We start from the raw sequence: 15,271 nt of genomic DNA, 5'->3' as shown, positions 1-15,271 counted from the left end.
GAAAGTATTAACATTAGGATAGTACAATACTTGGGTTTTGTTGAAGACTGTGACAATGTGCCATTGTATTATGCAATGGTAGCATACTATGACATTTATTTAGTGAAAGGAAAGTGCATAGTATAGAGCCCATGTTCAGTACTTTAGAGTTTTCTTCTATGTTGGACATTAGCGTTATTGCTAAGAAGACTATGTACAAGTAATGCACAGGTTGCAAGTGAACTGTGTTAGTGAGTGGGCTATAGTTCTAGAAGGGGCCACTTTTCATTACCTGGTTGAACTACTGGCTGTACGCATTCTATGACGTGTGTTGCAAGTTATTTTTCTATATTATACAATTGACTTTATTTAACAGTTGGCTCAAATTTCACCTGTGTTTAGATGAACCTTTCAAATTCTACCTATGGATTTACAAAGACCCAAAAATAATTATTTTTCCTTTTGGGTCAAAAAGGTAGTGAAAACAGAAATTGTATCCTAATATTCGCCTTTATAGCTTGCTTTGCTAGAGGACCAGGGATAAAGATCAATTATGGGAAGAGTAGTCATGAACTGTCCACAGTAATGAGGAGAGAGTGACACACTGACACATAATGTAGCTTAAAAGCAAAATCCCAAGCCTAGAAATAAATATCTGAATTGCTTCTCACAATGTCTTTTAACAGAGAAACAAATATTAAAAACTATGCAGAAATATTTCAATAGTCTCTCCATTATCATCTTGTGTTCTTCTTAAATGTGACACAAAAGAGTAAATTCATAACTGAATGTTCGGATCCACCTCGTTTTGCTTTTCTGCACTGTAAAAAAGGATAACCCAAACACATTAAAGAAACAAACAACGGTAAAATGTATTACATATTTATTCACAAATACTGGCTTTTTGTGGATATTTTAAATAGAAATTACATAAAAGGCATCTTCATTGAATTTTGAAGTATTTGGAACAAGAGAAAGCAGCAGTGAATTTGCTGAATAGCCGCAATGTTCTGCAAAACATTTCCAGGAGAGTTACAGGAACCTTATTCCAGCTCCAAACTGAACACCATCACAAATTCTGGAAATACAAAAGTAGGGTATTCAAAGAAAAAGGCGTTAATAAAACTGCAATGTTTAACACTTCCACTTACAATATACAGTTATATTAATTTCCACTGTCAGCAGTGGACTTCTAGAAGTTAATTCCTAAACATAACTTTAAGAAAATAATATAACTTATTACAATAGACACAGATGTAGCTATTCACAAAGTTTAACGTATACCTCTGAGGAAGTTCACTTTTGAGTATCTTTACTGCTTTTGGCTATTCACCATTTAGGAGTGTAGATGTACATGTCTCCACCCTTGAAACAGGGGGTGTAGCCAAATTAAGAGTGTATGTTAATACTCCTAAAAAGGAGCATTAGTACGTCCAGAACCTCAAAGGTTCAACCACGGATACTGCAACACCCTTCCAAAGAAGATAATGAGTGGAGGCAAGGATTTAAAATTGAACTCGATTGGAAATAAAGTAAATAAAACTTATTTTGACATATATAAATGTATATACAGATATATATACAATTATTTTAAGTTAAAAAAATGTAAGCATAATTGGGAAATACATATTTTATGAATAAATACTCCACACCCTTTTAATTAAAAATTAATTTAATTTTAATTTGAAAAATTATGGATATTTTGATAAATCTTCAGAATAAAATATTGTTGATATAATTTAATATGTTTAAATTTATTACACATTTAATGCAAAATAAAATTAATAGAATAGGGAAAAGTAAAAAAAAAAAGTTTATTGACCTTGAAAAAAAAGGGTCAATTGTTTTCATGTTAAAATGTATTGTTACTTAATTTGATATATTTTAAATGTAGAACAAAACTAAAACAACTCTGCAACACTATTAACTAATTTCAATATCAAATTGTATCATTTTTAGTGTATTAAATTAGATGTCAATTATTTTTCCAAATTATCCAAGTAAAAAAAAAAACAACCTAAAAAATATATTTATTAGGAGTAATTGAAACAAAGGTTATTAAACAATTTTTAAGTAAAATAATAAGTATGATTTATTCTTAGATAGCTTTTTAAACATTAAATTAATTTATATTTTAAGCTATTTAAATACTTTCATTTAATATTATTTCCCATGGGCTTTTATTCTAAGTACCTACCTCTATTATTTTTAATGAGAGGGTGTTGTAGTACTAGTGGTTCGCCATGTGTGATGTTGGACTTACTCCAGCTCTTAGATGGGGTACATCTAGAGCGGCGGTACTCATAGTACGGCCCGCGGGCCAATTGCGGCCCCCCAGACCTTCCCTTGCGGCCCCCATGAAAAACAACAGCAGTCAGGTACATAGCGCCATTACTGCTGTTGTAATTCCTCGGGCCGCATTTGCAGAGAAGAGGTCAAAGGGGCATGCGCAGACAATTAGTGTCTCGCATGCTCACATGTGGCCCTCGCCCTCATCTGCCACTGTGAGGTCATAGGCTTGGGTCACGGCAGGTGAGGATTTTAAAAGAGGACATGCAAGTTGCTGCCTTTAATCTACCCTTATTTATTGCGAGTGGTTTTGCATATCTATTCATTTAAGTGAATGCGACCAATTGTGAGTTAATCAGCTTAAATTGACTTTTTATGCGAGTTTGTTCTCCCGGAGTTAACAGGCAGGGCTTTTAGTGGGCCAAGTGCTTCAAAGCAGGTGCAAACACTGGTAGCGATGATGACGGTTCTATTTTTGTCTTCAAGGTGGAAAACAATATCTATATATACATATTCACTGGGATGCAGCACTACTGCTCAGAAAGCCTTTGTCAGTTCAAATGGACATGTTTTCTTTCATTCTTTCAGTCTCATTTCAGACCTGAAGCATTTTCAATATTATATTCAACAAAGCCATCGTTTTTGCTTATTCATCTTACTCAACTAACAACGTCTTGGGTCTCCATTTTCGCCCTTAAATAAATCTCAACTCAACAGCAGCTCAAAGTCTTTGATGTAATTCCAAATAGGCTCATTTAAGTTCTTTCACAGTTTCATCATTTCAGACCGGAAGCATGTTCAATGTTTTATATTATATACAACAAAGCCATCGTTGTTGCTTATTTATCTTATGCAACCAAAAACTATTGGCAAAGCCAATAGTCCTAACTTGTTGCAGGTATTATGTTACTGGTTGTATCTCATATATCTGAATCCAATGACAAACAGCAACATACCAGAAGGATGGCACACTATGATAAACAAAGATTTGTCTTTACATGCTTTTAAGCCAACCCCTTAATTTTATTGGTCATGGCCCTTTGAGAGAACAACCAGGTTTTTCATCCCACTAAAAGCCCTGTAACCAGGCAATCCATGTCAGTTATGTGTATATATCACTGTAGTTCGATCTATAAATCTATTTTAGGTTCTGTTGCGTGTCTGTTAATAGCAGAGAAATACTGCTATTTAAAGCGGGAGGTAGTCTGACCTGAGAGGGAGGGAGTCTGACCCGAGAGGGAGGGAGTCTGACCCGAGAGGGAGGGAGTCTGACCCGAGAGGGCGGGAGTCTGACCCGAGAGGGCGGGAGTCTGACCCGAGAGGGCGGGAGTCTGACCCGAGAGGGCGGGAGTCTGACCCGAGAGGGCGGGAGTCTGACCCGAGAGGGCGGGAGTCTGACCCGAGAGGGCGGGAGTCTGACCCGAGAGGGCGGGAGTCTGACCCGAGAGGGCGGGAGTCTGACCCGAGAGGGCGGGAGTCTGACCCGAGAGGGCGGGAGTCTGACCCGAGAGGGCGGGAGTCTGACCCGAGAGGGCGGGAGTCTGACCCGAGAGGGCGGGAGTCTGACCCGAGAGGGCGGGAGTCTGACCCGAGAGGGCGGGAGTCTGACCCGAGAGGGCGGGAGTCTGACCCGAGAGGGCGGGAGTCTGACCCGAGAGGGCGGGAGTCTCACCCGAGAGGGAGGGAGTCTGACCCGAGAGGGAGGGAGTCTGACCCGAGAGGGAGGGAGTCTGACCCGAGAGGGAGGGAGTCTGACCCGAGAGGGAGGGAGTCTGACCCGAGAGGGAGGGAGTCTGACCCGAGAGGGAGGGAGTCTGACCCGAGAGGGAGGGAGTCTGACCCGAGAGGGAGGGAGTCTGACCCGAGAGGGAGGGAGTCTGACCCGAGAGGGAGACCCGAGAGGGCGGGAGTCTCACCCGAGAGGGCGGGAGTCTCACCCGAGAGGGCGGGAGTCTCACCCGAGAGGGCGGGAGTCTCACCCGAGAGGGCGGGAGTCTCACCCGAGAGGGCGGGAGTCTGACCCGAGAGGGAGGGAGTCTGACCCGAGAGGGAGGGAGTCTGACCCGAGAGGGAGGGAGTCTGACCCGAGAGGGAGGGAGTCTGACCCGAGAGGGAGGGAGTCTGACCCGAGAGGGAGGGAGTCTGACCCGAGAGGGAGGGAGTCTGACCCGAGAGGGAGGGAGTCTGACCCGAGAGGGAGGGAGTCTGACCCGAGAGGGAGGGAGTCTGACCCGAGAGGGAGGGAGTCTGACCCGAGAGGGAGGGAGTCTGACCGAGAGGGAGGGAGTCTGCCCCGAGAGGGAGGGAGTCTGCCCCGAGAGGGAGTCTGACAGAGAGAGAGACAGACTGACAGAGAGAGAGACAGACTGACAGAGAGAGAGACAGACTGACAGAGAGAGAGACACACTGACAGAGAGAGAGACACACTGACAGAGAGAGAGAGACACACTGACAGAGAGAGAGACAGACTGACAGAGAGAGAGACAGACTGACAGAGAGAGAGACTGACAGAGAGAGAGACTGACAGAGAGAGACTGACAGAGAGAGACTGACAGAGAGAGACTGACTGAGAGAGAGACTGACTGAGAGAGAGACTGACAGAGAGAGACTGACAGAGAGAGACTGACAGAGAGAGACTGACAGAAAGAGACTGACAGAAAGAGACTGACAGAGAGAAAGAGACTGACAGAGAGAAAGAGACTGACAGAGAGAGAGATTGACAGAGAGAGAGATTGACAGAGAGAGAGATTGACAGAGAGAGAGATTGACAGAGAGAGAGATTGACAGAGAGAGATACTGACTGACAGAGAGACACTGACTGAGCAAGAGACTGACAGAGAGAGAGACACTGATGGAATTGGGGTAAAAGTGTGTATGGAGCTATGCAATGCCTCTTAAGATTGCTATTGTCAATATATAAGAATATATCGTCAAAATGTGCTCTTTGTAGTAACATCTGCTTTTGAAATATATAGCATTGTCACATTGTCTAATGTTTTGAAACAGGTTTGATTTTTTTGTACTCCAGCCCCGCCCCCCCACTGACCCTGACCCCGATCGTACTGGTGCGGCCCTCGGCCATAAACCACACTGTAATTTTGGCCCCGACAGAAATTTTGTGAGTACCCATGATCTAGAGCCTGATTAGAACTTTAGCGGTGTGGGGGAGGGGCTGCCTTTGAAAAAAACACTGCAATGTGAGTGCCACAGCCTGTTCCTGCACGGCATGGACTCTACAGTCCATGTGCCTGCCATGCAATATGTGCCCCAGCTGCATGCATCCCCATGGCATGAGGCCCCCTTAGTTTCCTCACAGCCAACCTTTTCATCGCGGGCCGACTGCCATGAAAAGGCTGGAAATGAGGAAACTCGTAATATGGTTGGCGTTGCCCCAACGGAACCGCCAGCATATTTCTGCCTCACACGTCTGGCGTACAGCCGCTCCCTCACAGTTGCAGCGGACCTGTGGCGGTCTGACCTCTAAAATCAAAATAGGGCGATCGGACAGCCAGACTATAGTTTTGGGTCCTTTTTGAACGTAGTAGTTTGAAAGGGGCCGTTTTGTCAGCCTAATGTCATGTAATGTTGCCTGTTTTTTGCTGAATAACATTATTAATGGAAATAGGCTTCCCCTTTTGTGGGTAGATTCATGTCCCTCTTTAACCTACCACTCACCCTATCATTTCCTAAACACTTCTGTACCTCTACCTAAGCCTGTCCCATTTGGTGGTAAGCATGTCCATTTTACAGTTTCTCCCCGGGTCCCTCCCAAAGTTACCATTAAACCTACACGTGTAAGGATTTCCCCAGAAAAAATAGAGGTGATGGTGGAGATTCACACTTGTAGATTTGTGAAATCTAATTTGTAGTAAGGAGTAGTGCTTTAGTACTACCTTGCATACTTGCAGGATCATCAATTTTTCAAAAATGAGATTAAATAAACCAATGAATTAAAATGGTTAAAAGTGAAACAAATACATCGGAATTAGTGCATTATAGTACATTCTAAGATTTGAGTAAAATGTATTGCACTAAATTCTGACTTCAAATAAGGACTGTGAATTATTCTATTGTTGGGAAGGACGTCCAGCACTGGTAAATCTTTAAAAATTGACCTAGTAAGTGCAGCAAATATTAAAAAGATTGCATTTTATATGGGAATTGCAGAACAATAACTGTGTAATAGAGTCTCTCTCTCTCAGACTCAGACACAAACACACACACACACACACACACACACGCACACACACCCTACCTACCTACCTATGCGGTTTTCCTGAAAAAATAAACACTAAATACCAAGGAAACATAATGGGTATTTGTCAAGTGCACATTCACCTCAGGAGCATCCTGCCACTGAATAACATGTAGACTGGTACACAACTCACTGGTACTCAATGTAATGACCTTGAAAGGATAAAGACTAGGTGGGCCAGTTGGGACTGGAAACTGTGACTGTTACAAATTCCTGTACAGGATGCATTAATCCACTGAGTCACCAGAAAACATTTCATGACGGTTCCTGCTTTAACAATACTCTATATGTAACTTTTATTATAGAGATCGACAATCTGTTAAAAACTCTCTTCCCAGCATGCTGCAAACAGGCTAATTTAGTTTTTAGGTCTTGCCAATAGATTTTTGTTGAAGGATCTATTATGTACAATACCAATACTTAGATTGGGGTTTGGGTCTGCTGATTTCTCATGATTGGCTGGGTTTTTATTCTTGCTTATTTGCTTGCTTCTTACTCAATGGCTTTCTTTACTCTTCTTGTGTTTTGAGCCTGGGCATTTTACAGTGTTTCTGAATGGATGAGTTGTATCCTTCCACTACTTACAGTCAGGGAACTACTTTTTTAAAATCCATTCGCTGCTTTACCTTCACATCTCCGCCCTGCACTCTTCCTTGCTTCCCCACATCATCACATATCGCTGACATTTTTCCTGCCCTTTTACCCAGCTCTTTTGCTATTGCCTTGCCTCGTGCTGTTGCTATTTTTTTCATTTTCAAATTTATTCAGCTAGTCATAGAGCTGCAATTTACTACCAGCTACTCCTTTCACAGTAATGTACTTTAATCCACTTTTTATTTTTTTTAAATTACTACTTCTGGAAGGCTGTCCATCATCTTAGAACAGTAAATTAAAAGCAAAAAGAAAATGGTGGCTACCGTGCATTTCACATGTGCCCGTACAAATCATCACGCTTGGGCTGGTCTTTTGTGGGGTAAGAGTGGGGGTGGGGTTTTATTTTGTTTTTGCCACGCTGTTCAGCCAAGATATTGGCCAACACTTTTCAAAGGTGAGATCTCTTGACTTTGGCAATACTTTTTCTATGGGGGCTTTTTCTGTCATTCAAACAAAGCTGCCAACATTCAGCCAGTTTTTTTGTAGATTTAGCCAAGACACGAATATCTAATTACAAACCTCGTGGCATGGGTCATTAAAACAACATTCCTGTATGCTTTTCATTCATTTAACCTTCTATTTTAAATGTTAGATAAACTGGGGTTTGAGAAAGGCATTTTGCTGGTTAAAAATTGCATTTGTAAGAGCTACTCTGAGGAGAAATTATTAATTTGACTTGACCTTTTACACACCATTACATTTTGGGGCTTTTTTTATCGTAAGAATATTTTGATCAAAACGTTATAACACAGAGAAATATTCAGCGTAGTTATTTACTAATCGTTCTGCAATCTGTCAGTCACCAGCAGTGCTTATGGAATGACTGGTTTCTTAAAGGGACATTTTACAGGACACTGTAACAATGATAAAATAGCGTTTAGCATAGCCCAGTGCAGCAGGGACACACATCACTAAGTGACGACAACTGGAGGGTGCGAGTGTACTTGAGCATCATGCTCTCAGGATAGCATGCCCTTTATAGGGCCTGGATTGGGTAAAAGGCAAGTATAGTCATGACAGTACATGGGTGGGCAAAATGGCGCCCATGGAATGCAGCCTAATGACAGACTGAAGAAACATGGGGACAACTTAGAAAAGAAACTGCAGCCTAATTTATGACATAAGAGGAACAGGCTAGATACACATGTTGATATTGCTCTTTAAAAAGACATCAGAGAGTGGAACGGTAGCTCTTTGAAGCCACCTAATATGAAGAAGACCAGAGTTGGACAGAGGTTATCTACTTCTCCCAGTAAACGTTTGGGTGGAAGAAGTCTCTTCTGCATGATTTTCAGTGTCGGCAGCTTGCAATCCTACCCATTTTGGACAGTGTATCCTTAAAAAATACATTCTGTAGTGATATTTAAGCCAAATTAGCATTCAGGGCTAATGGTCTCCAGCCATCCTTATTCAGACGCTTTACATCTCTTTCCTACGAACCCCTTCGGTTTTCCAAATCCTCTCATCTGTAACCTGAAATTACTTTGTAAAGAAGTAGAAGTAATGTAATTGCAGGTAGGCCAGGGGTAGTGGGACAACAGGATAAGATTCAGCATTGGCACAGCTGCCCATTAGTTGTGCATTTAGCCTACATCCCAATTTCTAAACTTAAAGAAGATGCATCGGGAAGCTCTTGGGGGTGCTTTCAAGCTCACACTTCCCCAGTTCACTCAGATCTACTTTTGTTCCCATCTTTAAATTGCTTTCGTTTTACAACCTCAGGCTGCGCAAAGCCTTTGGTGTGAATCCCCTCTTTCCTTCCAAGCTACAATTACTACCTGGGTCACTCAACAGGACTTGTTGCCTGGCCTGCAGGCTGTATAGAATCTGCTTGGGTCCCTTGGTATTCATGCAGTCTTGTGCAACACTTAGAATCTATTTCTATCAAGCCAGATACAGTTATTTGTTTCCATCCAAAGTATAAGCTTTTATATACCAAGGCCACCATCCCATAAGGACCTAGAGAACCAGATAAGAGTCATCCTTGATGACGCACTCTCCCAAAGCAGTTTCCTTTCCTCGCTCTTTCATTTTTTGGAACATTTATTTCTTTGATGTTTTCAGTTCCAAGAAGCTGAAGTAAGCAAATATGCAAAAAATGGCATTATCAAATATCATAAGACACTGCTAGCATATCACTGGGTTACATCTCAGCAGTAGTAAAAGGGTTAGAAATAATTATAACCCCTCACCAAAGAACAAATATTGGTGTTGCGAGCTTGCATGCTGCACCCACATTGTACAGTGGAAAGGCTTGAGGTAACTTGTTCGCAAATAACGACGGGGAAGGGGAGTGGGAGGGTGCACAACTTGAATAGGCAACCGCTTGTGGGTCAGGATAATCAGGAACACTTTAATTGTCTCTGAATGTAGTCCCATACCTACCTCTTTATACTGCTGAAATGTATGGACCACAGAGGAAACGTTCTGTAGTAAGTGTATAAGTTGTGAGAAGTAACTATAATTACGTGATTCACAAAACTCTACAGTATTTTCAAGCCAAACCTAGTAAATCTTGTTGGATTATCTTTCGACCTTCAAAAGAGCATTGTAACATTATAGCCACTCTTTCCGCGCCACCGGACTGATCTATGCCAGCTTATCTGCAATATGTTTCCAGTCTGGCACTCTACCTAAAAATGCCTAGGGTTCCCAAACAATAGCAAATACAAACATCTTAGCAATGTTTAGTTCCCTCGTCCTGAGGCAATTTAAACCACAGTGGGTCAACTCTCATTCATTCTTGTATTGGCAGGATTGGGCATTCACTTTGCTTCCCATATGAAATTTCTCTGAGAGAAAGCCATTCGCCAGTACGGTGGATGTCAATTCATAGAATGATGACCAAAGCCCAGATGGGCATCCTTTTGCAAGATGGTAAACAGAAAAATCACTAAATGGATTTGAAGGTCTATTTTTCTGCATCCAGTTATTGTAATGAATGCCTAAATAGTTACGAAAATCAAGAGGGAGAGAGAGGACCAGATAGCTAGTCCAGATCCCCGGTTATATGTAAGTTTATCAAAAGGAGACTAGCTCAAGAGCAGGGGTTAATCTGACATTATTATTATTGTTTTCCTAGCGACTCAGTATGGTTTTGCCGATTGGCAGTGGCACCTGTTGGGTGTCTTTGGAAAGCCCTCACCCACCAACCTAGTTGGTGGCATGCTTCATCATCGGGCCCACCCAGTGACACCTAGCGTGTCCCGGGTGTGCTTCGACGCCTGATTACAGCAGAGCAGGTATGTCACTGTGTGTGCGGTGTGGGGTGTTCAGGTATGTGAAGTTAAAACGGCTTGGCGGATGGTCCCTGAGGTGAGGATACTTTATTAAAAGGGCCTCCGTCAGCGGTTAAAAATAAGGCTGTGGGACGTTAGAGGCGGGTTACGACCTCCTGCGTCCTTAGAGTGTCAACATGTTTCAGCCAGTGCCTTATTACTAATCTGGCTTTCATCAGGACTGTAAAATATGTGTGAGTTAAAATAGGGGTTGTGTAGTGTCGTCTATGTGTCTACACGCCCTAAAGTGTATCTAACTGTGAGAGGGGGGTTTCCCTTCTCAAGATCACGCTTTCAAGGCTTGTTTTTTGCTCCAAGGTTATTGAAGTGGCAAGGTGTGGCCAGGATTTCTGGCCAGCAGCAGCGTGGGACCCGTTGTGCCTCCTTCGCAGAACCGGTGTTCCCCACACCGCACACACAGTGACATACCTGCTCCGCTGTAATCAGGCGTCGAAGCACACCCGGGACACGCTAGGTGTCACTGGGTGGGCCCGATGATGAAGCATGCCACCAACTAGGTTGGTGGGTGAGGGCTTTCCAAAGACACCCAACAGGTGCCACTGCCAATCGGCAAAACCATACTGAGTCGCTAGGAAAACAATAATAATAATGTCAGATTAACCCCTGCTCTTGAGCTAGTCTCCTTTTGATAAACTTGCCTAAATAGTTAGCCAAAACTCTACCACTTTATTCAGCTGGCCCAGATTTAGTCTAATGGCTCTGTCTGGCATAAAGATTGTTTGATCTGGTCGGTCCAGGAGTTCTTCATTACCAGCAAACTGCTGCCAGGATCTGTGTGTTTGTATTTTAGCACCTCTAAAGAGTGGCATACACCCAACTTAGGGTATCTTGGAGTGAAGAGTTCAATAATTAATACATGGTACGAAAAGTACTAACCGGAATTTAGGAAGCAACAGCACCATACATTAATCACCTTGGATTATGCTTACGCTAAGCAATAACTAGCCAATACTGCCTACTCCACTAGGCTGTTAAAACCCTCTCCTACAATTACACAGAAGTCTGGCAATAATCTATAACAGTTAACACATAGTTCCCAAGGCACCCCGTAATATCACCACCTGTCCCAAATCTCATATTTCCTCACCCACTGCGTTTGTGACCCTCATCACATTGTACACCTGTTTGAATGGGTAAGATAATTCATCAGAAGCTAGCCTCAAGTCTTTTATAGCGCACCTACATCCTACTAAGCTTCCTGTGCTAGGTTTCTGTATTTTGTGGTACTGGCTTGGAATGTCTGCTTGGGCTCACAACATGTCTTATGAATGAGTGTTGGATAGTAGTATCTTGCTTGTCCTCAGAGTTCATCCTCCTCTTTAGGCCAAACATTGCTGCTATTGCTGCTCTCAAATGCCTCACCCCAGTCCTTACCAGCCTCACCCTTCTCCTAAAAATGCATCCACTTTACTAAACCCAGGTTACCTCTGCCAGAGGAACACACCTCTCCTAGTCGGAGGAGTCATGGATATGGTCATTCAATCAATCAATCAGTCATTTGTTAAGCGCACTACATACCCGCGAGGGTCTCAAGGCGCCGGGGGGCGCTACTGATCGAACAGCCTGGTCTCTTAATATCCTCCTGAAGGTCAGCAGGTCTTGGGTCTGTCGTAGACTCATTGGGAGGGTGTTCCATGTATGGGCGGCGAGGTGGGATAAGAATCTCCCGCCGGTGGTTGTTCTTAGAACGCGCGGGACGGTGGCGAGTGAGAGGGAGGCGGAGCGTAGCTGGCGGTTGGGGGTGTAGAAAGAGCCGTGTATTGAGGTAGGCTGGACCCGTCTTGTGGAGTGCCTTGTGTGCATGGATGAGGAGCTTGAAGGATATCCTCTTGTTGACGGGGAGCCAGTGTAGGTTTCTCAGGTGGGGGTGATGTGGCCGTGTCGTGGTACAGCGAGGATCAGTCGTGCCGAGCCGTTTTGGATGCGTAGTAGTCGATTGATGAGCTTGGTCGGGGCTACCGCGTAGAGGGCGTTTCCGTAGTCGAGTCTGCTGGTGACGAGGGCCTGGGTGACTGTCTTTCTTGTATTTGTCGGGATCCATCTGTAGATCTTGCGGAGCATGCGGAGGGTATTGAAGCAGGAGGAGGAGATGGCGTTGACTTGCTTGGTCATTGAGAGCGTTGAGTCGAGGATGATTCCCAGGTTGCGTGCATGGTTGGTGGGGGTCGGGGCTGCCCCCAGTGCCGTTGGCCACCAGGAGTCATCCCAGGCAGCCGGGTTGGAGCAGAGGATGAGGACCTCCGTCTTGTCCGAGTTCAGCTTCAGACAGCTTATCTTCATCCAGTCGGCAACAGACTTCAGTCCTTCATGTAGCTTGGCTTGGGCGGTGATGGGGTCCTTGGTGAGGGAGAGGATCAGTTGAGTATCGTCTGCGTAGGAGATTATGTTGAGGTCGTGCTGTCGGATGACGTGTGCGAGCGGGGCCATGTAAATGTTGAACAGTGTCAGGCTGAGGGAGAATCCTTGAGGTACGCCGCAGATTCATAACTTTTTATTTTTTACATGGTATATTAGGCATAATTAGGGGTGCAACTGCTCCCATTCTCAAGCCAGGCCCTACCTTCTTAACTCTGAGGTAAAAGACTAACTGTTATGGATAAACAAAGAGCAACTGTAGGAAATCCTGTCAGATTTCATTGTTTACACATTTATTAATAATCAGGAACCACATTTTGACCACAGATAACTTCTGTGCACAAGAACGCTGCAACTGTCTATCAGTTTGAAAAACACATTTTAATACTTTAAATAAGAGTCCATTATACCCTCACTTATGTTGATCCATTTCAAGACAATCCCAAAATAGTTTGTATTGTGGCTTGAAAGAAAACGAATTAGCTGCCCAGCTACTAGTACATCAACTGTCTTCTGATTGTCAATGGCTCTCTTGATAAAAATAATATGTGTAAGGGCTAAGGACAATATATGTGTATCCTCTGACCCGGTCCCAGGAACAACCTCTGCAGCAACCTGGAAGCCCCTGTATCTTCCCTGAAATGGCTGTCAGGTTTGTACAGTTGATGACTACATATTATTGTATATTGTCTGACCTCCCACTTATGGCGAATGACTTATGACCTTCAGCCTCTTGTCACCAAGCTCTCCTGATAGATAGGGTACCTTTGCTACATACACGCCAAATGTAAAATTATTCTGTATTTCTTAGGCATTGTATCAGCTCTTACCTATAAGAATACATGATACAACACATTCTCACGCTGCTGTTCTCACCACGCCTGTATAGTGAGGGCACCTTCTCTCGCTCATGTAAAAAGAATATTTATAAGATGCCATGAAATGCATAAGGAAGACAGGATTTCTTCTCTCCAAGGAAGAAAACCTCCAATCATATCTGGCTGGCATGATCTACAACAGACTCTGGGCTGTGGTAACAGAGTGGCTTTCCTTTGGCATCTTGTATGCAACGTCTGCATTCCACCTCTCAGAATGCTGGCTTTCTCGTTACTATTGGTTAGTACTAGACTTTTGTAAGAGGAAGAAATAGTAACTAATATCATGTTAATTTCCTTCATGCTGTACAAAATCTTTAGTTTTGCTAATTGCCACAAAAAGTGTGGCATTTGCTACCACTGTTGTGCATTATAGGCCTCTTGCAATCAAAAAGAGAGAGAGGAACTAGAACAGCTATTTCGTTTCCCCCTGGGGTTAAAAGAGTAAACAAGAACTAGCTATTAGGGTAGTGTTTGCGTACTATGTGTTTAGTATGGGAAACCATTTGGTTTGTTAGGAAGACCCTCACCCACCAGCCTAGTTGGTGGCAACCTTCATCATCAGGCCCCACCCGAGGCACTGAGTGCACCTCAGGTGTGCTGCGACGCCAGGCTACTGCAGAACGGGTTTTTGGAACGTGAGTGTGCTGTGCTGATGTGCTGTGTGAGGTTTAAAATGCTGTCCTTGGGGTCCCAAAGCAGTAAGTTTATTGGTGGGCCCCAGACAGAAAATAAAAACGAAGGCTAAGGACGTGTAGGTGTAGACTTATGGTCTCCCACGTCCAGTGTGGTCTTGGAGCTCAGTTCCTACGGATCCCTTAGCCGGACGACAGGTGTTTCAGTGGGTCGGGAGACAATAGCGTCGCAGCACACCTGAGGCGCACTCGGTGCCTCGAGTAGGGCCCGATGATGAAGCATGCCAACAACTAGGCTGGGGGTGAGGGCCTTCCTAACAAACCAAATGGTTTCCCATACTAAACACATCGTACGCAAACACTACCCTAATGGCTAGTTCTGGTTGTTTTTTCATGCATTATAGACTACCATAATAATAATCCACATTTGTAAAGCGCACAATCACCCGTAAGGGTCTCTAGGCGCTGGGGCCGTCGGGAAGATTAAGCAAGCTATTGCCCAGAGTCACATGGTGCGGTGCTAATCTGCCACTGGTGCCGGGGATCGAACCGTGATCCCCAGATCCCGGAGTCACTACAGAATACATTTATATAGTATGGTGGCCTATAATAATTGCCTCTAATAATAATACTAGTGCAGACGTCTTTTGTGTGTTGACTTTGGGGAAATGGTGAGACCAACTCATCTATAACTTGTTTGTGGCAGGGCTGTTTACAGATAAGCTGTGGAGAGGGTTCATGGGACAAATGCTAGCATTCTCCGCTCCGCAGTGCCGGTTGGTTTACCTTCACTAACTGGAGCTAAAAAAAATAAAAAAATAAATCTGCTTGATGTGACCAAACTTCTTGGTTTGTGATGATGCAATCGAGATCTGGGGGGGGGGGTCGGTAGTGCGTAGGAAAAAGGCATGTGTCAATGGATAGAGAGAC

At 43.8% G+C, this 15,271-nt stretch overlaps 1 protein-coding gene across 1 annotated transcript in view; it reads right to left on the bottom strand.

The window, feature by feature from the left end:
• Nucleotides 1-847: 847 nt before the first annotated feature.
• The window catches only part of SAMM50 (SAMM50 sorting and assembly machinery component), a 199,078-nt gene continuing 184,654 nt past the window's right edge, over nt 848-15,271 (bottom strand). Inside the window, exon 15 of the mRNA XM_086952726.1 lies at nt 848-1,057. Coding sequence (XP_086808852.1) covers nt 1,012-1,057 — 46 coding nt within the window. The 3' untranslated portion in view covers nt 848-1,011. The remainder of the gene's footprint in view (nt 1,058-15,271) is intronic.

This window comes from Lissotriton vulgaris, chromosome 1_2, assembly GCF_964263255.1.
Source record: "Lissotriton vulgaris chromosome 1_2, aLisVul1.2, whole genome shotgun sequence".
Taxonomy (NCBI): domain Eukaryota; kingdom Metazoa; phylum Chordata; class Amphibia; order Caudata; family Salamandridae; genus Lissotriton; species Lissotriton vulgaris.
Note: the sequence above shows the minus strand (reverse complement) of the source record. Positions and strands in the feature narration are given on the sequence as shown.